This window comes from Jaculus jaculus, chromosome 2 (assembly GCF_020740685.1).
Source record: "Jaculus jaculus isolate mJacJac1 chromosome 2, mJacJac1.mat.Y.cur, whole genome shotgun sequence".
In the NCBI taxonomy this organism is placed as follows: domain Eukaryota; kingdom Metazoa; phylum Chordata; class Mammalia; order Rodentia; family Dipodidae; genus Jaculus; species Jaculus jaculus.
Window position 1 is genome coordinate 20,138,159 of NC_059103.1, and position 25,518 is coordinate 20,163,676.

The window sequence follows — 25,518 nt, forward strand, 5'->3', positions numbered from 1 at the left end:
AGTCACACATGTGCACAAGACGGTGCATGCGTCTGGAGTTCTATTGCAGTGGTTGGAGGTCCTGGTGTGCCAATTCTCTCTCTCTCCCTCATAAAAAATAAAAAAAAAAAAAAGAGTAAAATACGAAATTAAGCCAGGTGTGGTGGTACATGCCTTTAATCCCAGTACTTGGGACGCAGAGGTAGGAGGATCGCCATGACAAGGCTGTAGAGACAGGCACATACGGGCCCAGATGTACCAGACAGTGAAGGCTGTGGGAATGGGGCCAGGAGGCCTCTGGTGGCAGAGGGGAGAAGTCAGAAAGCCGGAGTGGCTCACTGAGCAAGGACCAGGGCAATTTTCCCTTTGGAAAATTAAACACCCCAGAAGGCAAGGTCTCCAGAGATGGTGTCTGCATTTGCACGGGTCCTAGCGCACTGGTCTAGTGAAAATAAAGAGGGCACGACCATCTTTCTCTGTGGGGATGCTGCAGCTGGGGGTGGTATGCTGTTGAGCTACATTCTGCTGTTGCCCCATGAGGCTCGCTTTTGTCCCTCCTTTGTCTTGTGTCATCAAATATTCATTGGCATTAGCTTGCCAATGAATATTTGCTGTGACTATTAAAACGTCACGTGTGGCTGTCTGTAGATAAAATCAAAGTGGAAGCATGAGGGTACAGAAAGAGGCAGTAGTTCCACCATTGTGGACAGGTGCTTCTCAGAGACCCCCAAGGCCTGTGACCTCTTGTGTGGGTGTCCAAGAGTCCACTTAGTGGATATATTCTTGTCCTTCTGACTACAGCATGTGCATTGTGTGGAAACTTCCTCCCATCTCTTCATGAATCCAATCATCTGTCTTACATAGCTGGGCAAAATAGTCTGTGTGTGTGGGGGGGGGAGGGGGTAGGGCACCTGGCAGGCAGTCAATGGTCCTCCCTCTGTGCTGCCCACAGATGGACACTGTGAAGGCTGACCCCACCGCAGGGTGCGTCTCCACTAATGACTGCAGAGTTCACCACCACTCCTATAAGGCAGCCGAACAAAATGCTTGGGAACTCAGTTCGCTAACTTCAGATTCTTCTCTGAACTCAACTGAGGTTCATTCCTCCTAATTATCTCTAGAAAGGGGCTCTTACAGTCAGATTTGGTGATGCAAACAGAAGTAGCAGAGGACTGTCAAATGTACTCCGGAAAAGTGATCGTTTAGAAAGAATGGCATGGCGCACATTTAAGCAGAAATGACGAATTGCTCTTTGCAAGTGGCCGGTGGAGGAGCAGCTAGTTGGTTTGCTCTGCTGTTGAGACGGAACTTGGGGAAGGGAAATCTAGAAGCCCCGTCCCTTAAAGTTAAGTGTGTGCTGTGGTAGACTTTTGCACTGGTTATGTCCTGTTTTGCACAGTCTTTTGTGCTGACCCTGTAGTTTTGGAGCCTAAGGACTCATGTTCAACTCTTCAGATCCCATGTAAGCCAGACGCACAAGGTGACGCAAGTGTGCCAAGTCACACATGTGCACAAGATGATGCAAGCGTCTGGAGTTCTATTGCAGTGGTTGGAGGTCCTGGTGTGCCAATTCTCTCTCCCTCATAAAACTAAAAAAAAAAAAAAAAAAAGTAAAATACGAAATTAAGCCAGGTGTGGTGGTACATGCCTTTAATCCCAGTACTTGGGACGCAGAGGTAGGAGGATCGCCATGACAAGGCTGTAGAGACAGGTACATACGGGCCCAGATGTACCAGACAGTGAAGGCTGTGGGAATGGGGCCAAGGTCAGAAAGCCGGAGTGGCTCAAGTCTGTGACCTATATCGCAACTTTTGACCTATGCTAAAAATCATCTTGTGTTTCTTTTTATCTCTGTAACACAGCAGCAGGCATCTCTCAGCTAATTAACCACAGATTTAAAATTTTTATTTATTTATTTATTTTTGAGGGGGGGAGAGAGAAAGAGAGAGAGAAAGCTGGCGAGATGGCTTAGTGGTCAAGGCACTTGCCTGCAAAGCCAAAGGATGCAGGCTCGATTCCCCAGGACCCACGTAAGCCAGATACCCCAGGTGGTGCATGTGTCTGGAGTTTGCTTTCAACAGCTGGAGGCCCTGCCATGCTCATTCTCTCTCTGCCTCTTTCTTTCTTTAAATAAATAACAATAAATAAATAAATAAACTAAGGAAATAGAGAGAGATAGAGAAAGTGGGTGTACTAGGGCCTTTAGCCACTGCAAATGAACTCTAGACACATGTGCCACCTTGTGTATCTGGCTTATGTGGGTACTGGGGAATCGAGCCTGGGTCCTTAAGCTTCACAGGCAAGTGCCTTAACACTAAGGCATCTCTCCAGCCCCTAGTTAATCACTTTTTATGTTTCCTGTAAAACTTGCCTATTTCATACTCAAGGTCTCTAGCACTGGGCCAGGGCTTTGAGCTCTGAGACTTAACCATAATATAAGACTAGTCCAAGAAAAGATATGTCAGCTCTGAACAACCAAGCATCAGAGTCCAGGCTTTGGAAGAGGTTCTCCTGGGCCCAGACTGGTGCGGAAATAAATGGATTCTTCACTCAGTCTCTGGAGCCGGTTCTGTGAGCCTCAGTGTCCCGTATCACTGCCAACACTGTTAACTAGTTTGTACTGTGGAAGAGACACGCATGAAGGGTCTCACTGCAGCCATCTCTGACTTCTCCCTTCCCCTGGCCAAACCCAGCCAGGCCTTCAAGTGTCCTGACCCCAAGTATTTGCTGGTCTCTTCATGCCAGGCAAAAACACAGTCTCTGAGACTGCCCCTACCTACGCCAAGTGACACACCTAACCTGCCTGTGTGCTTTCTGGAGGACTCTGGGGAGCGTCACGCGTGCTCGCCCAGCGTTGGGCATCAAGCTGAGGGCCTAGCGGGAGGTACAGATGAAATCAGCAGGATGCTCAGAGACAGTATGGGAAGGTGGCATCCCAGCAAGGGCAGAAGAGTCCCAGATAACAGATTAGATTTCCATTTGGTCCAAGAAAGGCATGAAATGTGTGCAGCCACATGTTTTTCATTGAACTGTTAATTTTAGCTGTTTCCTGAGGGCCCTACCCCACAGCTGTGGCTCTATTTGAAGACTGTGATGTTTGCTCTGTGCCTGGCTCAATCCGCTGTAATCTTTGCTGCAGGTGGGTTGGGTTGAATTAACTCAACTATCATTACTAGAAACTACAGGACACACACACACACACACATACTCACACACATATATTATATATATATATATATATACACACACACACACACACACACACACACACACACACACATGTATGGCTGTTCTCCAATTTTTTACTTATTGTAAGCAATTCCCCAGAAACCATCGTAAACCCATTTCTCAATAGTGGGCTGCCTGTTTTTGATTGAATCCAGGGCCTTCACGCATGCTAGACCAGCACTCTATCACTGAGCCACACACCCAGCCCTGGAAGTGGATTTCCTCATTGGACAGCCACTTATCCTTTGGGGAGCCTTGCCCAGCAAATGCTTCCACATTCTTTCAATCATTTGTAAAAAGTCTTTTTGTAAAAACTTCACACACACCGGGTGTGGACAAGCATTAGAGCCTCAGTCAACAGGAAAGTAAGAGATCTTTCTTTTCTTTTTTTGTTGATGTACAGAGATAGCCTCCTGTGTTATTCACTGCTAATCTTTATTGCTAGCTTGCAGGCATGACCCACCTAACTGTGATGTTATTATCTATTTGAACTTCCTATGTATGACGGATATTAGCCTTTTGGCCTGTGAGATGTGATTTTATTCTTAGATTATGTTCTTTGGAAACGTGAGGAAAGATTTTCATTAAACTACCCCCCCCCACCCCGAGGTAGGGTCTCACTGTAGCTCAAGTTGACCTGAAATTTACTACGTAATCTTAGGGCGGCCTCAAATTTATGGCAATTCTTTTACCTCTGACTTTATTTTTGTTTTTCAAGGTAGGGTCTTGCTCTGGCCCAGGCTGACCTGGAAATCACTATGTAGTCTCAGGGTGGCCTCCAACTCACAGCAATCCTCCTACCTCTGCCCCCTAGTGCTGGGATTAAAGACATGCACCACCACACCTGTCTGTTTTTTTTTTTTTTTGTTTTTTTTTTTTGAGGTAGGGTTTTACTCTAGTGCAGGCTGACATGAAATTCACTATGTACTCTCAGGGTGACCTCGAACTCATGGTGATCCTCTTATCTCTGTCTCCCGAGTGCTGGGATTAAAGGCATGTGCCACCACACCGGCTAGTTTAAACTTTTTAAAAAATTTATTTATCTGAAGGAGAGAGAGAGAATGGGTGTGCCAGGGCCTTGAACCACTGCAAATGAACTCCAGATGCACGTGCCACCTTGTGCATCTGGCTTACATGTGTACTGGGGAATTGAACCTGGGTCCTTAGGCTTCACAGGCAAGTGCCTTAACCATTAAGCCATCTCTCCAGCCCCTAGCAATTTTTTACATATTTTCTTTCTTTCTTTCTTTTTTTTTTTCCTTCAAGGTAGGGTCTCACTCTAACCCAGGCTGACCTGGAATTCACTGTGTATTCTCAGGGTGGCCTTGAACTCACAGCAATCCTCCTACCTCTGCCTCCCGAGTGATGGGATGAAAGTCGTGTGCCACCACACCCAGCTAAAAATATTTTTATTTTATTTATGAGAGACACAGACAGAAAGATACACAGAGACAGGGTCTCTTGCCACTGCAAACAAACTCCAGACATGTGCCACTTTGAACATCTGGCTTTATGTGGGTCCTGGGAAGATCAAATCCAGTCATCAGTCTTTCAGGTTTGGCAAACAAGCGAGCAAGAAACGCCTTTAACTGCTAAGCCATCTCTCTTGCCTTTTGTTTAACTTTTTTTTTTTTTTTTTTGAGGGAAGCCCAATAGACTGGCCTTTTTTATTTTAATGTGTGTGAGAGAGATAAGAGGGATAAAGAGACAGAGAGAGAGAATTGGCATGTTAGGGCTTCAAGCCACTGTAATCAAACTCCCAACGCGTGCACCACCTTCTGCGCATATGTGACTTTGCACGCTTGCGTCACATTGTGCGTCTGGCTTATGTGGGACCTGGAGAGTTGAACATGGGTTCTTAGGCTTCACAGGCAAGTGCCTTAACTGCTGAGCCATTTCTCCAGCCCTCTCGTTTAATTTATTTATTTTTTGGTTTTTCGAGGTAAGGTCTCGCTCAAGCCAAGGCTGACCTGGAATTCACTATGTAGTCTCAGGGCGGCCTTGAACTCACAGAGATCCTCCTACTTCTGCCTCCCGAGTGCTGGGATTAAAGGCATGTGCCACCACACTGGCCTCTTGTTTAATTTTTTAAAAAACTTTTTGTCTATTTTTACTTATTTATTTGAGAGTGACAGACAGAGAGAGAAAGAGGCAGAGAGAGAGAGGAGAGTGGGTGTGCCAGGGCTTCCAGCCACTGCAAATGAACTCCAGATGCGTGTGCCCCCTTGTGCATCTGGCTAACGTGGGTCCTGGGGAATCAAGCCTCGAACTGGGATCCTTAGGCTTCACAGGCAAGCACTTAACCGCTAAGCCACCTCTCCAGCCCTCTTGTTTAATTTTTTAATGCCTTGCTTCTATATTCAATATTATGATGCTGTCCTCAGGGACCCGTGTCTTCCTATGACCATGATGGCCCCAGGCACATGTGACCCAGCAGGGCTGTAGAAAGGACCAGACTGGGAGTTCTCACTCACACATGCCTAGCCTCCTAGAAGAGTAACAGCAGTGATGCGTCAGGGTCCCTGTGTGACAGAGCCAGCTGACTCAGACTGAACAGTAACCACAGCCACCAGAGGTCATGTGACTGCCATTCACACCCTGCATGTTTGGAAAGCTGGTTCCACAGCAAATGATGACCAGGCTCCAGGAGCACTGCCCTTGTGACTGTCCGTACCACATGTATGCACCAACCTGGGGTGGAAATTCTCCTATCCTAGCGCATAAGATGCTGCCTCATCCACCCCTTCCATGCATTGCTCAGCCTCATGTTGGGATTTTCCTTTTAGATATGGAGTCTTTCTTTCTAATGCTATCCCTAGGCATGGTGTGTGTGTGTGTGTGTGTGTGTGTGTGTGTGTGTGTGTGTGTGTGTACTTATTGAGTAGCCAGAGATGAATGTCAGGAATCTTCCTTACTTGCTCTCCACCTTATTATTTGAGACAAGGTCTCCTGCTAACCCAGAGCTCTCTGATGTGGCTATACTAGCCGGCCAGAAAGCCCCAGGGATTCCCTGTCTCTGCCTCCCCAGCACTGGGATTTCAGGCATGAGCCACCATGCCCAGCTTTTGCGTGGGTGCTGTGGATCCAAACTTAGGTCCTCAAATGCAAGGCAAGCACTTTACCCATCGAGCCATCTTCCCAACCCTGCTTCACGTGTTCTTGTTCTAACCCTGGCCAGATTATTTTCTCATTACATTACATTTTGTGCTACTCTGGCATACAGAGAAATAACTAATCTTTGTGCATTTGTTTTTTAAGCCAGCCTCTGTGACAAATTCACTTTTTTCTTTTCTTTTCTCTTCTTTTCTTTCCTTCTCTCTCTCTCTCTCTCTCTCTCTCTCTCTTTCTTTCTTTCTTTCTTCTTCTTTTTTTTTTTCCCCAGAGGTAAGGTCTCACTGTAGCTCAGGCTGACCTGGAATTCACTATGTAGTCTCAGGGTGGCCTTGAACTCACGGCAATCCTCCTACCTCTGCCTCCCCAAGTGCTGGGGTTAAAGGCATGTTCTACCACACCTGGCAAATTTACTTATTTCTAATACATTTTCACCTACCTCTTTTGGAGTTTCAACAAAATGCCTGAGAAAAGGTGGCTTAATTGAAGGGAAGCCCCCGAACTGAGCATTTTCATTTTGTGCATCTGGTTTTATGTAGGTACTGGGGAATGGAACATCTGTGCCTTCAGGCTTTGCAAGCAAGGACCTTTAACCATTGGGCCACCTCTCCAGCCCATGAGCTGGATTTTTTCAATGGGTGAATCCTATGGCAAATAATCTCAGTTCTAGGAAACAAACTCAGAAAGGATCTAATAAAATTTATTACTCCCTGTTTGGGATGTGTCCCAAGAAGAGAAGAGGATGCCTTAAACTGCTCATGACTCAGGGCCAGTAGCCCTACCATTGAACAGTCTATACTTACAGTGATTCAGTGAGTCTTGGAAGTCCAAGCATGTGAATCAGGCTAAGTATAAGGAGAAGAGGCAAGTTCCAGGAGTGGCCAAAGGGCTCAGCGATCCTGACAGGTCAGGGAAGAAACATCTAGACTCTTAACCCGTGTGGATCTCTGGCTGTAATCTATCCATGTGTTCTTGCCCACAACATGGTAGACACCTGTTCTATGCACAAGTGCCTGGACTCGGTATGTCTCCACAAAATCCTGAAGCTTTCCCAATAGACATTTAATTCCACAATGACTTCTCTGGATCCTGGACTTGGGAACATTTAGAAACAATGGTTTTCTGTGCAGCCGAGGTTCGCCAATGTGGTAGTTGGAATGTACGTCTCCCATAGACTCAGGTGTTTTTATTAAAGTTTGCAACTTGGGGCCAGATCTTGGGGTCGAACTCAAAGGTGTGTTTGGGGCAGATCTGAATTCCAGCCCCAAAGTACAGTAAGGTTTGAGCTCTGAGGGTCCTGCTTGCTGCCAGGTCCTGCTTGCTGCTTTTTGTTGTTTTTCAGCTGCTCTCTCTGCTTGGATTTATGAATGAGAGACAGCTTATTCTGCCACTGATGGCACTTCCCCTGGGTCTGTAATCCCAAAATAAACCCTTCTTCCCATAAAGCTGTGTTCAGTTGGATGCTCATCCCAGCACTGCAGAACTGTCTACTACGTTGAGGTTTCACCTGCAGGCTGTGCAGGTGGCACACTCCTATGTGCTGAAACCACCCTTTAGGCAGGGGCTCTCACCTCTGCTATCAACTCACAATTGCAGCCCTCATACTTCCCTCTCAGACCATCATTTCACACTGTCAAGTGCTGATTGAATAGACACCCACTAAGGGTCAGGCTCACCGTGGATCCAAGACAAGCAACACAGAATATTTCTTGTGTACATCAGCAAGTATGAGGGCATCAGCAGACAGGATGAGGCTCATCCTAACCTGTTTTTGTTTGTTTTAATGAGAGAGAGAGAGAGAAAATTGGCACACTAGGGCCTCCAGCCACTGCAATTGAACTCCAGATGTGCGCTCCACCTAGTGCACATGTGCGGCCTTGTGCTCATGTCACCTTGTGCTTCTAGCTCACATGGGATCTGGAGAGTTGAACACAGGTCCTTATGCTGCACAGGCAAACGCCTTAACCTCTAAGCTGTCTCTCCAGCCCTCCTCACCTGTTTTAAAATAGCACATGCAGTGTGTTATAGTCAGCTCCATGCTGTTGGGACAAAGATCTAACCAGACACAGTTTATGGGAGGAAGGGATTTATTTCAGGCTTACAAAACCCAAGGGACATCATCCATGTTGGAAGGAGCTGGCTCCCTTTTATAGATTCAAGTAGGGAGACACCACCAAATAGCCAGCAAACACTAGCACCACCAAGCACGAACCCCCAGAGTTCAAAATGCTCTGAACACATCTAGCAGGGCTGGACTGAAGATCTGACCCCAAACACACCTCAAGGGATAGTCTCCAGGGTCTACCTTCAGTGACATGGTCCCTTGTAGCAGGAATCTGCCTGCTAGGGGCTCAACTTGCAAGCTCAAGTCTTATTTATTTATTTAAGAGAGAGAAAGAGAGAGAGAGAGAGAGTAAGAGAGGGAGGGAGAGGGAGAGAGGGAATGAGAATGGGCGCATCAACAAACCACTGCAAGCAAATTCCAGATGCATGTACCACCTTGTACATCTGGCTTTACATGTGTACTGGGAATTGGACCTGGGTCCTTAGGCTTCCCAGGAAAGCACCTTAACCACCAAGCAATCTCTCCAGCCCAACAAGTTCTTCTTTATTTTTTTTTTTTGGAGGTAGGGTCTCACTCTAGCTCAGGCTGACCTGGAATTCACTATGTAGTCTCAGGGTGGCCTCAAACTCATAGCAATTCTCCTAGCTCTGCCTCCTGAGTGCTAGGATTAAAGGCATGCACCACCATGCCCAGCGAACAAGTTCAACTTTAATAAAACACCTGAGTCTATGAGTTCATACATTCAAACTACCACATGGAGTTTTCTTGGATGTGTGCTGAACCTGAACAGTCTAGGAAGGTTTCCTATGGGGTGGCTAGCAGGAGGAGGACACAGGCAGGACATTCACTGTGCTGCAGGCCAGGGCCAGGGGCTGAGTAAAAGGAGAAAGCTTCATGAAGTGGAGAGAGTCTGCCCCAGTGAGCAAGGGGGTGTTAGGTGCTCAGAATCAAGAGCAAACGACCACTTTAGAGGAGTCAGTGAAGAAGCAAATTCCTAGAGGAGAAACTGGCAGATAAACACACGAAACATGTGTCTTAGTGATCAAGGACATTTAACAGCTAGGAGACGGTGTTTTAGAAACGCACATGAAATTTCAGAACGATGTCTGCAACCAGCTGGACCCAGCAATGGAGAACACACAGGTGAGCTGATCCAAGATCGCCTGCCTGGTGGCTGAGCAACAGAATGTGGAGCCATCATGGGTGCGGGCCACAGGGAGCCATTCACCGCGTGACGAAATCCCTCAGAACCAGCCACACGAATGACCTGCCCAGAGTCAGTGACAACAGCAAAGGGATGGAAACACGAAAGTAGCCACGAGAGAACGCTGCATAGCACAGCTCAGCATGGCGGTGCGGGGATGTTCAGAGAAGGCTGCGCTGGGAATCGAGCTGGCTGCCAGGCTATGGGCAGGCCAGTGTGTGCCCAGAGGTGGAGAGGCATCAGGAAGAAGGCGGTGCAGAGAAGCCCATCAGCTTGACTGTCCCCCTCTGTTAAATTTCATTCTACTCTGAGGACTGTACTGCCCATGAAGACAGGTGGCTATGATCAGAAACATTTCTGAGGGCTGACAGGTTCTTTAGGCTGGAGTGAGGACTAAGAGGAGGACAGGGAGGAGGGCATGGTCACCCCTTGGTAGTGAGCAGAGACAGGGCAGATGGCAAGATCTGAGGTTCAGCTGCTTCCTCCTGGCTCTGAAGGAGCTGAGTTTATAACCAACACGCCCACAGAAGTTTGTATTTCAAGATGTTCAAGTCAGAAAGCTCTGGGTCCCAAGGAAGAAAGACACAGTTTTATTTTTCTAGAGTGGGGGGTCCTATGGAAGGATGGGCTCCAACCAGCGGGCGGGGGGGGGGGCCAGAGGTCGCAGGTTCCTGAAGTCCGCGGTGTGGAGTGCAATCCAGACGCCGACAGAGCTTCCCACAGCGCCACGTAAGGCAATGGTTTTGGTGAAACAGTACATGCCTGTCATCTGGCGGTGACTAACTTGGTGAATTTCCACAGTTAACATCCTCTTATGAAAAACATCCTCTCATCACATTATCCTTTAATATTTCAGGCTTACGTGGAGCCAAAAACCTTCTCCATTCCAACTTCTCAAGTCTGTTCTCCCAACTGAGTGGTGCCTGATGAATTTACACTTGGGGGAATTCAGTTCCCTTAAAAAAAAAAAAGCAGCTTATCTGTCAAAATAATTCAGTCCTATTTAGGGAGACACTGGGAAGTAATGAAATCACACATGCTTGGAGAAGCCCTCCATTTCCTTTCATTTCCAGTGAGCTCTCAGTAGCATAGCTGTCCCCACAGGCTGCTGCATAGGACAGAGTGGGGATAGAATGACCCATTATATAAATTTAATTTAAAAAGTATTTACATTGTGGACATGGCTCCTTGATAGAGTGCTTGTATAATATGCATGAGGCTTTGGGTCCAATCCTCAGCACTAACCAAAAATAAAATAAATAAAATATTTTATTATTAATTTATTTGAGAGAGAAAGAGGGAAGGAGGGAGGGAAGGAGGGAGAGAGAGAGAGAGAAATGGGTGGACCAGGGCCTCAACCCACTTCAAATGAACTCCAGACACTTGTGCCACTTTGTGCATCTGGCTTATGTGGGTACTGGGGAATTGAACCTGGGTCCTTTGGCTTTGCAGGCAAGTGCCCTAACCACTAAGTAATCTCCCCAGTCCTAAATTTATGATTTTTTTCTTTTTTTCTTTTAGAGAGAGTAATTTTAATTTTTTTAAAAAATTTTGTTTATTATTTATTTATTTGAGAGTGACAGAGAAAGAGGGAGGGAGAGAGAGAGAGAATGGGTGCGCCAGGGCTTCCAGCCACTGCAAAAGAACTCCAGACGCATGCACCCCCTTTTGCATCTGGCTAACGTGGGTCCTGGGGAATTGAGCCTCGAACTGGGGTCCTTAGGCTTCACAGGCAAGCGCTTAACCGCTAAGCCATCTCTCCAGTCCTAATTTTAATTTTTAAAAAATAGTTTTACACTTTTTCTTGAGAGAAAGAGGCAAATAAAGAGAGAGAATGGGCATGCCAGGGCCTTTAGCCATTGCAAACAAACTCCAAACAAATGCCCTTGTGCATCTGGCTTATGTGGGGGCAGACAAGTGCCTTAACTGCTAAGCCATCCTTCCGGCCCTAAGAATGACCCATGATAGACAGTGATGGCTAACAAGAAATCACCTAATAGCTAATGGGACCCAGGAGAGATGGGGCAGATGGGGACAGCTGGTGCCGATGCTTTGTCCCAGCTGCCAGGCTCTATCTCCCTGGCCTATCTTGTTCTCTTGTTCCTGAAGGCTCCTGTCCAGGCTCAGGGGGGACCGTGCTCGGTCTGAGGTGGCTCACAGCAGATCAGAACATAGGGGACTAGAAGTTTGTGTTCAGAGACTCATGAAAGGGTGGAGGCTCCATGTGATCAGAGATGTGGCCTTCCTCAGCTGCACTGGTCAGCAGTTCAGGACAGTATTCTGGAGGTTGGGGGAGTATGGTGATGCCAGGGTTTGGACTCATCTATGGGGCTGCTAGCAACTCCCTCCTCAGGCTGTTCTCTCCACTCCCCCATGTCCACCCCGTTGGTCTCTGTAATGACCACGTCACCTGTGGGGGCACAGGTGCGTCCTGGTGAGCCTTCCTCCCAGCTTTACGTTGTCTGCAGATGAGCTACCCCACCTGTTGTCAGAGGTTTCTGGAGTCGGAGGGCGGCTGCCCCCCTATACCACACAAAGTCCCCCTCACCATAAAGTGAATCCCCCGATTCTCATGAATCATTCAAGCTGATCTCTTTGAAGAACCTACATTTGATTGATGCGGAAACCGAGGCCAGAGAGGAGAAATAAATGTTTAAAGGTCCTGTAGCAGTCTGAACAGATGCTTGGTCTGAGGATTTAGCCAGCGTCCAATTTTGCCTCATATGAGGATAGAGGAAAGACCAAAGACCTTGGATGGATTACGGAAGAAAGAACCTTGATCTTGCAGCTTCTATTCTAGGCAGTTGGACACATCTTTAATAGTCTTTTTTTTTTTTTTCAGACTAAAGCAAAAAAAAAAAAAAATCCAAATCACAAATCTCCTAGCTTTTCTCTGCCAAATTTGTGCAGGAAGTGGAGAAAAACAAATGTCCTCAGCTTTATCTCCAGCCTGTGCCCAGCAAATTAACCAGGTCCAGCTGTTCCCATGCCTGTAGGAGCCACCACGGAGCTTCCAATGAAACAGACAGTGATCCTGGGCCCTCCCATATGCCAACTCTGGGCAGCGGGGTGGACTGCACCTCACTATGGGATGCAGTGTGATGGTTAAGGTCCCTGCCATCCCCCATGCTCATCTCATGTTCTCAGAAACCCAAGGACTGGTTCCCATCTCACAGTAGAGCGAGGCTCCAAGCCCCCGACTGCAGCTCCAGGCTCTGCCCACTCCACTGTGCTGACTCACTATGTAATACTACTGCGGGCTTGCTGAAAGGATCAGGTCTTTGCAAACAGGCAGACAAACCACCCAAATGCGGCTACTGGTTAGACAGGGGACATGGGAGCCTGGAGCTGACCGCAGTGACCACACAGTGGCTCTGTGGTACCCTGGGCTCAGGCTGGGCAAAACCCTCTTCTCCTACCCCCCATGCTTTTGTGGCCTGGGGTGTGGCAGGACCTGGTGACATCTCCTAGCACAAGTGGCCAGCGGAGGTGCTGGGCACCAGTCTGTGCCTTCGTTGGGTATGATGATAAAAGCGGCATCGGGTTTTACCTCTCCTTTTATCTTGGCCCATGGCTGCCTGGTTAAAATGGCCCCACTTGGACCCTGTGTGCCAGTGTCCTGCAGATAGATGTCTTGCTACCTGACAGTAAGAGGCCCGGCTGCCCAGCTGTAGCTGCATGTGAAACCACCTGCCCCCCACTCTTTTGCCCTTGCTGGGTGGCAAGGGCAGCCTTGGAACATCCTGGGACTACAGGGGAAACCATGCTACTGGCCTGCGTTGCCTGTTCCAGACAGTGGGCTGGGGGAAAGAGCCTTGACCTTGTTGAGATTCTGGACTGTGGCTCTGTGCCACTTCCACCCAGGACAGGAAGCTCGGGGCCAGGAGCTTCCCCTGGGAATTCCTTAACCGCGAGTGCCCACCCAGCCCCTCCCCTCCCCAGCTCTGCAACGGAGTCCCAGGATGAGCCCTGTCCAGCTTTAAGCCGTGCGCCCCGGGAAACCAATCAGAGGTCTCCCCACGGACCACCCAGAGGTAGGTGGCAACAGACGCTGGGAAGTACAATTTGCCATCTTGCTGAGGCCCACCTTGTGAGTGCCAGCAAGCCGAATGCCAGCTACGCAGGTGCCAGGAGCAGGGATTAAGGCCGAGTGATCAAGCTCATGCGTTCACTGGATGGGCCCGGGGTTCCTCATGGTTGGATGGACATGATTCTGGGTGTGCCTGTGAGAGTGTCTGGACAAGACTGAGCACACGAGTCCCTTCACTATAAGTAGCCTTGCCCACTCATACGGGGAGGAATAAATGGAACAGAAAGCCATCCTTTTGGGTGACAGGGACTCCTTCTGCCTGGCTGCTGATTTACAGGGCTCTTACAGGTCTGGGACATCACTTTCTCCTGTTTTCAGGCATATATATATGCATATGTATATGTATATATTTATGTTTATATATAGTCTCCTGGGGCTCCACTGAGACTGCAAATCTCGGACCATGCCCACTGACTCCTAACAGTGAACAGTGAACCTCTCTCCACATACATCCTGTGTTTCTGGGGAACCCCGGCTAACCAGCACAGAGACGGCCAAGCTCTCACGCCATCAGAAGCTGGCAAAGCTCTGTGTGTGTGGTGTGCAGCAGCAACTTTGCCCCCAGCTTTCCACACTGCTGCAGAACCGTCATTGGTGGGTTCAACACTGAAATGCCCAGCATGAAATCCATAGCTCGTTACGATCGCCTTAATTGTGCGAGCAAAAGGAAACATCGAGTGGCACAGCCACGCAGCTCAACTCAAAGGGAAGGGATGGGTTCTCCAAAGCACCCTGCACCCCGTGGGCCTTCAGCAGCGACAGGCTGTTCTTGGGCATGCTGGCGAGCACAGCCCGTTCCTGGGTTGCAACCAGGGCCCAGGCAGGCGCTCAGCTCCGTCTCCAGGCAACACGGCAGCTGCCACCACACAGAAAGAACCTCGTAGCTATGTGCTGGAATAAAGAGTTCTGTGCATCCTCTCTCCACACATTCCAAATCACTCAAAACAGACACCTGCTTGGTCCAAAAGCCAACATCTAGGCACTTCTTGCCAAGAACAGAACCTTTAACCCCAACAGAAGTGCAAATTGTCAATGTCACCTCCTGATGTCCCTGGGGACACAGTTCTTAGGTGACAGAGCATTTATGGGTGACTCCATAGTAATTACAGCCGTACTGGTGTCTGGAGATCAATGTGGTATCTGAGACCCTGACATTGTGTGCCTATTTCTTTCTTTATCTTTTCCTTTTTTTTTTGTTTTTCAAGGTAGGGTCTCTCTCTAGCCTAGAATGACCTAGAATTCACTATGTGCTCTCAGGCTGGCCTCGAACTCACAGCAATCCTCCTACTTCTGCCTCCCAAGTGCTGGGATTAAAGGTGTGTGCCACAATGCCTAAATTAATTATTATTTTAATTATTTAATTATTATTTTATGAGAGAGAGAGAGGGAGGGAGGGAGGGAGGGAGAGAGTTGGTGTGCCAGGTTCTCTAGCCACTGCATTCAAACTTCAGGTGCATGTGTCATCGTGTGGGCATGTGTGACCTTGTGTATCTGGCTTACCTGGGTTCTGGGGCGTCAAACCTGGGTCCTTAGGCTTTGTAGGCAAGTGCCTTCACCACTAAGCCATCTCTCCAGGCCTCTTTTCTTTCTTTCTTTCCTTCTTCCTCTTTTTTTTTTTTTTTTTTTGGTGTTGTGAGGTATGGTTTTGCTCTAGCTCAGACTGATCTGGAATTCTCTATGCAGTTTCAGGGCCTCAAACTCATAGCGATCCTCTTACCTCTGCTTTCCCAAGTGCTGGGATTAAAGGCATGTGCCACCATGCCTGGATACTGTGCCTATTTTTTGCTAACTGAAAAATTCCCTTCTGAGGGGAAGAGGGAGGTTTATAATACATAGGGAATAAAGAAAACTTTGCAAGGTTCAGAAAGCTCCTGAAACTTAAAAGATTCACAAGGTCTCTCCCCCAAGGTTATAGAAGAACTAAGAGCTGCTGGGGGCAAGAACAGTCTCCCACCAAGCTGCCTGAAAGCTTTGCATGCGCTGGGCATGGTGGCGCACGCCCTTAATCCCAGCACTTGGGAGGCAGAGGTAGGAGGATTGCCATGAGTTCGAGGCCACCCTGAGACTATGGAGCGAATTCCAAGTCAGTCTGGGCTAGAGCAGGACCCTACCTCGAAACACCAATAAATAAATAAATAAAAATAAATTAATTAATTTAAAAAAAGCTGCGCAGGGATCTCCAGTCACGCAGCCTTTGTGGGTCCTTACCCATGCTGCTGTGGGCTTTTCAATGATGCCTTTGAGCCATCCATGCTTCTGTAAGTAACCCCATAGACTCACTGATGCATTAGGCTAGACTCGGGTAGAAATGTTTCTTTGGTCTGCCATAGGTGCTGTTATCCGGAGTGCACAGACACGTTTCACAACTCTCCAGGAAAAGTCACACAATACCCGAGCGCGTATGTTAGCTCTGGACTGTAGCTCATAGTGGGGGGGGGGGGGAGAAGGTGGGGGGGGACTGGGGGCAGAGAAACTGTTTCCTCCATTTGCAACCTAATGAAGGCTTGAGGATCACTGGAGGCTTTTAAAGAACTCACTGGCGGGCTGGAGAGATGGCTTAGCGGTTAAGCGCTTGCCTGTGAAGCCTAAGGACCCCGGTTCGAGGCTCTGTTGCCCAGGTCCCACGTTAGCCAGATGCACAAGGGGGTGCACGCATCTGGAGCTCGTTTGCAGAGGCTGGAAGCCCTGGCGCGCCCATTCTCTCTCTCTCCCTCTATCGGTCTTTCTCTCTGTGTCTGTCGCTCTCAAATAAATAAATAAATAAAAATTAAAAAAAAACTCACTGGCATATGGTAGAGACTCTCAGCATCAAGTCCAGTCTCCATCTGCACATGGGGTGCTGAGACCTAGCTCAGATTCTGGCCTCTGTGCTCTTCAGCCCTCATCAGTGCTTGGTGCTGAGACTGAGGGCTGTGGTCCAGCGTGCAGAGACTGGGCGACTGGTATATCACCACGCAACCTCTCCTTCAGGACATGGGAAAGGGTGTGTGCGTGCGTGCGTGTGCGCGTATGTGAGTGCTGGGTGTGTTTTTCAAAATTACTTTGGTGGTGGTGGGGGGGGTCAGGGAATTCAGGGCAACTATCGTGGCCATAAGATGTCCAGGTTGTTGAGTGCTGACCTTGCTTTCACACCATGAGAACACTGTAAGCCTTTTGGAAATCACAGAACTTTTCCTTCTGGGCACAGCCATTGAGTGAACAATGTCACTGAGATTGGAGGGCTGAGTCCTAGGTGCAGCTGGGACACGCTCCCACAGCACAGTCCACTGGACTAGGGACGACAGGACAGCTGCTTAGTCTGAGATTATGAACACAGCAGGTATCAAAAGAGCCGTGTCCCGTAAGAGCAGTATCATACGGTCTAGAGAGCCGAAAGCATGCGGGCAGTAGGTTGATACCATTCCAACACACGGAAAAGCCGTGGGCAAACAGGAGTCTCTTTCCAGACCCTGCAGCCAGCACTGCTTTTCCTGGCCATTTGCACAGAGTCGTGGCACACACCCTTCTGGGTATCAGGTCATGAGGTGCATGCCAAGCTCTGGAGCCAGCATGCAAGTGTTGCTGCCAACCTAGTCGGGGTGTGTGGCAGGACCTGAACCACTCCACCTGGTGGACAGTGGGCTCGCCTTGACAGCATGGTTCTCATGGTTCTCTGGTTCAGTGGATGAAGACCCTCAGAGTGTCCATATCCTCAGCCCAGTATCTAAGAATATGTCATCTTGTGTGGCAAAAGGAGCTTGCAAGTAGGACTAAAGAGCCCTGGGATGGGCGTCTGCTCTGGTTATCCAGGTGGGCCTGTCAGGGGTTCTGTGCATGCAAGAGGCTGGGGTCAGCCAGAGGAGACAGGGAGAAGCGGAGGTCACAGCGATGCGCTTTGGTGATGGGGGAGGGGGTCTGGAAGCCGTAGTGTAAGAGGCGAACCCACAGCTTCCAGCAGGGGCCATTACTGTCATGCCCTGTCTTAGCCTGCGGATCCGGTTTGGATTTCCACCCTCCAGATCTGTGCCTTGTTTCAGACACACAGTATATGGTGTCTACTACAGGGAATGAGTGCACTGGTCCCTGATGGAGCTCCATCCCATTCTGCCAATGGCACCCAGTTTATCTTAGTTAACACTCTCCCTGCTGACCAGGCCTGGGTTATTAACCTTATTCACACTGTAGAACTGTCACTTTGGGGCTCTGTCTAAAGTCTCATTTGCAGCTATATCTACCCTCTGTGGTCGGGAGTGGGAGGTCTTCCTGAGCCCAATCTAGGGGCACTGTTACAGTCCTGAGTGTCCTCACCAAACTGCAGGACTCCCATTAGGCGACGGGGCCACTGTGGAGACACACACTGGTGATACTTTGGCCCTCTGTATCTGTGTGGCATGGGGCGGAAGGACAAGGGATCAGGGGATTGCTGTGGCTCCACAGTGTTCCTGGAGCAGTCTCCCCAGCCACCCAGGCCTGCTTCTCTCATGGGAGAAAAAGGATGGTTAAGCTTTTTAAGGGAGCTCTGGGCAGCTGTGTCCATCAGAATTACTTGTCAGCTTGCAGGTGGGGTGTCCAGTGGTGTGACAGCCACCTGGATGAATACTGGGGTGGAATCATCTGGGCTGGGTCCTGGAAACTGCAGGTTCTGGTCAGACTGGATGCGGGCCCCATGAGTGGCCTTTAGATGTTTAGATAGGAGGGGCAAGGGGGGTTTCACTCGGGCCTGTTACTCCGCAACATAGGCCCATCTCGCTCTGTTTTGCTCCCGGACTAGTCTCTGACCTCATGTGTTCTAGATCTGTTGCCTTCCAAAGAATCCACAGTGCACGTGCACTACAGCCTTCGTGCCGCCCATCCTCACAGCTCTCCATCTTCCCGTGCTGAGATGCTGTCTCCAGCAGACGCCATCTCCCTGTCCCCTCTGAAGCCCTGACACCCACCACTGCACTTTCTGTTCCAACCACGTCGCCTGCTGTGGGTACTTCATACATCAGAGATCATACACTGTCTTTTGTGCTTCTTCCCTCCTGTCCCTCCCTTGTATTTTTTTTCCTTTTTAAAAATTTTTATTTATTTATTATTTGTTTGAGAGAGAAAAGAGAGAGAGAGAGAGAGAGAGAGAGAGAGAGAGAGAGAGAGAGAGAGAATGAGCATGCCAGGGCCTCCAGCCACTGCAAACGACTTCCAGACACATGGGCTACCTTGTGCATCCGGCTTACGTGGGTCCTGGGGAATTGAACCTGGGTCCTTTAGCTTTGTAGGCAACGGCCTTAACTGCTAAGCCATCTCCCCAGGCCCCTCCCTTTTTTAAAAAATATTTTGTTTATTTGCAAGGAGAGAGTGAATGAGAATGAGTATGAACTTGAATGAGTGCACCAGGGCCTCCAACCACTACAAAAGAACTCCAGATGCATGTGCCACTTTGTGCATTTGGCTTTACATGGTACTGGGGGATCTAACCTGGTTGTTAGGCTTTGCAGGCAAGTTCCTTAACCACTGGACAATCTCTCCAGACCCCCTCTTGTCTTCTTTTTAACTTTATTTATTTATTTGAGAGTGAGAGAGCAAGAGAGAGGGGTAGAGAGAGAGAATGGGTGCACCAGTGACCTTTAGCCACTGCAAATGAACTCCAGATGCATGTGTCACCTTGTGCATCTGGCTTACGTGAGTACTAGAGAATTGAATCTGAATCCTTTGGCCTTGCAGGCAAGTGCCTTTAACTGCTAAGCCATCTCTCCAGAACCTCCTTGTCTAAATGTTTTATTTATTGACTCATTAGAGAGAGAATGAGGGGGAGAGAGAGAGAGAAAGAGAGAGAGAATGGGCATGCCAGCACCTCTAGCTGCTACAAATGAACTCCAGATGCATGTGCCACCTTGTGCATTTGGCTTTTCGTGGGTGCTGGGGAATTGAACCTGGGTCCTTAGGCCTTGCAGGCAAATGCCCTAACTGCTTAGCCGCCTCTCCTGCCCTACTCCCCACTTGTCTTTTTTTATGGGATGCTGGGAATGGAATTTAGGATCTTGTGTATTGTAGGTAACTGTTCTACTACTGAACTATATCCCCAGTCCTGTCTTGTGATTTTCTTACTTCACTGAGCATAGGGCCAATCCACTTGGTGGTATGCGACGGGATTTCCTTCCTTCTTGTGCAAGGTTGGAAGGTGCAGAGTTCTGGAGATGGGTAGATAAGGGCTGCGTACCTGTGAACGTGCCTGACATCACTGAGCTACACATTAGAAAGTGGCAAGATGGCCATAAGTTTCACAAACATTTTACCAAAAAATAAAAATAAAACAGCTTATAGGACGTCACACTTTTTCCTCCTGAGAGGTATTCATGTGGCACCCGCTATGTACCATGAACAGACATTTCCTTAAGGGTTTCACATTGCGTCCCCACATCTGATTGTGACACAGAGGCCAGGCACGGCTGCCCCATCTGCCCTCTTCTCTTGCACATCTGGAGACCACAGAGGGCCATCCTGGCCAGCCTCTAGGTCAGACTCTCCCAAGATGTGCTATGGAACATGTGGGGAAGCTAGATCCTCCTCCTGTCTACCCCGCCTGTGTTTGGAAGAGCACCGTGTGCCTGGAAACCCTTGACAGGCAGCCCTCAAAACTGCTGAGTACAGTTTCCTAAGGCCCAAAACTCCTTTTTTTTTTTTTTTTTGAGGTAGGGTCTCACTCTAGCCCACGCTGACCTGGAACTCAGTATGTAGTCTCAAAGTGGCCTCAAAATGATGGTAATACTCCTGTGTTTGCCTCCTGAGTGCTGGGATTAAAATTGTGCATCACCACACCTGTCTTTTTTTTCAAATATTTGTATTGAGAGTGAGAAAGAGAATAGGTGTACCAGGACCTTCAGCCTGCTGCGAAGCAAGCATAACCAATTTTCTACAGTTTACATTTAAATTTAATCTGCAGTCAGGGCTCTGGTGACCATGCTCTTGATCAATTCAGTTTCTCACTGTTTCTCTGAATTATAAGGTAAGCTCAGGAGAACAGGGTCTTGGAGAAGTCTATATCAATATGGACACAGAAAAGGAGGTGGTGAGGGCTGGAGAGATGGCTTAGCGGTTAAGCACTTGTCTATGAAGCCTAAGGACCCTGGTTCCAGGCTTGGTTCCCCAGGTCCCACGTTAGCCAGATGCACAAGGGGGCGCACACATCTGGAGTTCGTTTGCAGAGGCTGGAAGTCCTGGCACGCCCATTCTCTCTCTCTCCCTCTATCTGTCTTTCTCTCTGTGTCTGTCGCTCTCAAATAAATAAATAAAAAATAAAAAAAAGAAAAGGAGGTGGTGGTAACTGGAAGAGTGGAAACCTTCCCAATGTTGGCTACATGTAACAACTGAGCATGTTTGGGAGGAAAGCCTGGGATGTCCAATTGCTGGAGGGATGGGGGGATATGTAAGTGACCTGCAAAGGGCCACATTGTCCTTTTTTTTTTTTTTTTTTTTTTTTTGGCATTAGCCCACTCCCATTCTTGGGAGTGCTTTTCTCTTTTTTATTTACCTCTCTTTCTTTTCTATTTTTATTTATTTATTTAGAGAGAAGGAGGGAAAAAGGGGGGGTGAAGACAGAGAGAGAGAGAGAATGGGCACACCAGAGCCTCAGCCACTGCAAGCAAACTCCAGAGGCATGCAAAACCATGTGCATCTGGCTTACATGGGTTCTGGGGAATCAAACCTGGGTCCTTAGGCTTTGTGGGCAAACGCCTTAACTGCTAAGCCATCTCTCCAGCCCTCTATTTCTTTCATAAAAATATATATATTTTTAAATTAATTATTTATTTATTTGAGAGCCACAGACACAGAGAGAAAGACAGATAGAAGGAGAGAGAGAATGGGCGCGCCAGGGCCTCCAGCCTCTGCAAACGAACTCCAGACACGTGTGCCCCCTTGTGCATCTGGCTAACGTGGGACCTGGGGAACCGAGCCTCGAACCGGGGTCCTTAGGCTTCACAGGCAAGCACTTAACCGCTAAGCCATCTCTCCAGCCCATCATAAAAATATTTTTATTTATGGCTGGGCATATTTATGGCATGGTGGTGCACATCTTTAATCCCAGCACTTTGAGAGGCAAAGGTAGGAGGATGGCTGTGAGTTCGAGGCCACCCTGAGACTACAGAGTGAATTCCAGGTCAGCCTGGGCAAGAGCGGGGCTCTACCTTGGAAGAAAACAAAAAGAAATATTTTATTTATTTGGTGGGGGGTGAGTGGTGGAGAGAATGGTTACACCTGGGCTTCTAGCGGCAGGGCGGTGTCCAGGGCAGGAAATGGCAGCACTTAGAACAGCCGCCAGCTACATTCTAGCCTCTTCATCTCTCAGAATCCCACTGCCTCAAACACAGACCTCTGCCTGCTGTATATCACCCTTTTCCAACTGTTTCCAGAAATTTCCACGATGATCAATATGCATAAATGTTAGTGAACTATGTTTTCTCTTCCCTTGCGTTTTCATGGGGACTTTGGCTAAACACAAATGACCCTTTTAACCACATTTCACGCTCTAGCACTTTCAAATTGGTGGACAGGACAGTGAAAAGGGGGGGCAGGAAACGGACAGTCCAATGAGATTAGAGTTCCCACAGTTCCATAAAACCTTCCTGGCCCTCCAACCCTGGGGTGGGGGTGGGGGGATGTGGTGGTGGAGTCCCTCTGACAGATGCCCAAAGTGGAGTTCCACAACACATTTTTTTTTTAAAAAAAATACACTAAGTATATACTTTGTATGGACACATCATATGTTGGTACCATCCTCCCTGGCCCCCCTTCAGCTGACGGCCATCCTCAGTAGGATTGCTGGTACACCCCATGGGGCATGGGGTCGTCACACAAATTCTTTAGACCCTTAAGACACTGCGGGGTTTTTTGTTTTCTTTTTTTAAGCTCTACCTTGTCCAAACTTTGCAGGCACACCAGGGCCTTCAGCTGCTGCAATCCAACTCCAGACTGCCTGAGCTGTTGGGAGAAATCTAGAGAGGCCCCAAGACAGGCTTTGTGTGCTCCTGGTCCGAAAACTTAAAATGTCATTTTGGAGCCACTTGGCTCCAGGACACTTAACTGGCACCAGGGAGGCGGGACCTGGGGGCACCAGTGATCTCGGGCCATTGTAGGGGGCGCAATGCACAACCAATCCGTGCGCCCCTCTGTGTGCATCCCATGGTCTCACCACCCACAGCTTGGTGACCCCCCTCCCCGCGAAGTCTCCCCCTCTCTTCCCAGTCCCCGCTGCCCCGCGCTGTCTCTCCACGCTCACCCGCTCCTCTTCGGCTCGGATGTCCGGCATGGTGCTCAGGCACAGGCCGACGGCTGTGACGGCGACGAAGGCCACGGAGACGCAGGCGAAGAGCTTGCCCGCCAGGCCCGAGTGCGGGTTCTCCACCACGTCGCGCAGACGCCTCCGGCCGCTCTCCAGCCGCCCGGGTCCCAGGACGCGCGCGGGGCTGCCCGGTGCGCCTCGGGCCGCGGGCACCGTGCGCGCCTCGGCGGCCTCCTCCTCGCGGCGGCGCAGGCGGCGCAGACAGCAGCGCTCGAGCCGGGCCTCGTCGATGCCCCAGTAGGCCAGCTCGTCGCGGAAGGCCAGCGCGCACGGGCCGCGCAGCAGCCGCAGCTTGCCGGCGCGCAGCAGCGCCACGATGGCGCGGAAGGCGCACGGGCTGCGGTCGAAGAAGAACTCGTCGCGGCTCACGTCGTAGTCATCACACACTCGCAGCAGCTCGTCATGGCCCCGGCAGGCCCGCAGGCGCTCCAGGCGAGCCAGGGGACAACGAGCCAGCGCCGCCCAGGCCAGGCGCACTCGGCATCCCCCCACGTTGATGATGACGTGCCGGGAGTGGGCAGCGCGGCCACCACGGCCTCGGCCTCCTCCTCTTCTTCCTCCTCCGCCTGCGACACTGGGCTCCGGGCCAGGGGCCTCCTCATGCCCCGGGAGCAAGGCCATGGGCCCATATGCCAGCTGTGCGTGGCGAGGGACTGCGCGTCCAGGTCCCGCGCGTCAGGCCCGGCCGTGGTCAGGAGACTGGGCCTGCAGGGAGAACGAGGGCGTTAGGGTGATCAAAGGTCCTTGACCAAGGATCAACGGACTGAGGGACCAAGGGAACTGCCTCCTCTCTGGCATAACCGCGGGGCTCCATCTAGCCTAGATTTGGGGTTCTTCCAACTTTCCAGAAGACCCCTTTAAGTGGAGACATTACTTTATCACCTAGAAAACAAAAACGCGTAAAGTTTTCTTCAAGTCGAAGAGGAGTCCGGAGTGGAAAAAGTTCAGGAAGCCCTTGGCCTACAACAGGAACGCATTGTCAAAGTTAGAAGGACACTTGTACAAAGTTATGTCTGGGTCTGCCCTGGGTGATCAGGGGTGGCTATTAGGATACCTGAAAAGAGAACTATCTGTCCTTTATCAAATAAAGCCAAGAAGAAAAGAGGTGGGCTGGAGAGCGACATTAATTAAAAGCAGACAAGAAATAGAGAAATGTACCATATAGACACAGAGATTAGAAGAAGCCAGTTATAGAAAAAAAATGCTTAAGAGTAAATGGGAAACTCAACACTATGTGTGAGTTAAAAAAATTTTTTTAAAAAAAAACTTTTATTTATTCGAGACAGAAAGAGAGAGTGAAGGAGGTATGAGGGGGGGGGGGAAGAGGGAGGGAGGGAGAGAATGGGCACACCAGGGCCTTCAGCTGCTGCAATCCAACTCCAGATGCATAGGCCACCTTATGCATCTGGCTAAAGTGGATCCTGGGAAATCGAATCTGGGTCCTTTGGCTTTGCAGGCAAGCACCTTAACCGCTAAGCCAACCCTCCAGCCCAGTTAAGAGTTTTTAAAGGCCTGATAATGGTATGTGAAACACCAGAGACAAATTTTCTCTTAGAGATCCTTGGCGGTTATTCACAGAGATGGAGGGGTCTGGGATTTTGGTGGTCACAGAGGAAGCAGCCCCACTCTCACGGCGGTCTGCAGACAGCTCAGTGGGGCTCTCTCTTTGTTTTATACATCGTTACATCTCCATAATGGAAATGGTTTGCTTTGCTTGGAACAAAGTTTCCTTGTAATTCTGCTGCACAGCTGCGGTTGAGAACCACTGGTCTAGAAAGATGGAAACCAGCAGTGCCTTATTCTTCAGCTGGCTTTGGTTTTTTTAAGCCACATGTTTTGTTTGGTATTCATACAAATGCATGAGCTTTCTAGGTTTATATATCAGCTATCTAGCCTGTCATACCTTTTTCTGTGAAGGACCCACTTTCCTCAGAGGAGCCTATGAAAAAAGGGTGCATTAGACTGGGGAGATGGCTCAGTGATCAAAAGTGCTTGTTTGTGAAGCCTTCTGGCTAATGTGGGATCTGGAGAGTTGAACATGGGTTCTTAGGCTTCACAGACAAGCGCCTTAACTGCTAATCCATCTCTCCAGCCCTCAAATAAAATTTTTAACTAATTAATTTATTTGGGAGAGTGAAAGTGGGAAATAAAGAATGGGAATACCAGTGGCCTCTAGCCACTGAGAACTTCAGATGCATACGCCACCTTGTGCATCTGGCTTATAAGGGTACTTGGGAAGTGAACCTGGGTCCTTAGGTTTCACAGGCAAGTGCCTTAACTGCTAAGCCATCTCTCCAGCCCTCAAATTAATAAATTTTTATTTTATTTTTGGTTTTTTGAAGTAGGTTCTCACTTTGGCCCAGGCTGACCTGGAATTCACTATGTAGCTTCAAGGTGGCCTTGAACTCATGGCGATACTCCTACCTCTGCCTACCAAGTGCTGGGATTAAAGGCGTGCACCACCACGCCTGGCATAAATAAATTTTTAAATGGTAACATAAATGCTGGGCCCTAGCGGGGAGTCAGAGGCCAGGCCCTGCGGG

The 25,518-nt window shown here is 49.2% G+C and overlaps 1 protein-coding gene across 1 annotated transcript in view; it reads right to left on the minus strand.

Annotated features, from left to right (window-relative positions):
* Kcng2 (potassium voltage-gated channel modifier subfamily G member 2) overlaps positions 1-25,518 on the minus strand; it is a 45,475-nt gene that overhangs the window by 18,771 nt on the left and 1,186 nt on the right. The window contains exon 2 of the mRNA XM_045143491.1: positions 22,913-23,680. Within this exon, the coding sequence (XP_044999426.1) occupies positions 22,913-23,596 (684 nt within the window). The 5' untranslated portion in view covers positions 23,597-23,680. The remainder of the gene's footprint in view (positions 1-22,912; positions 23,681-25,518) is intronic.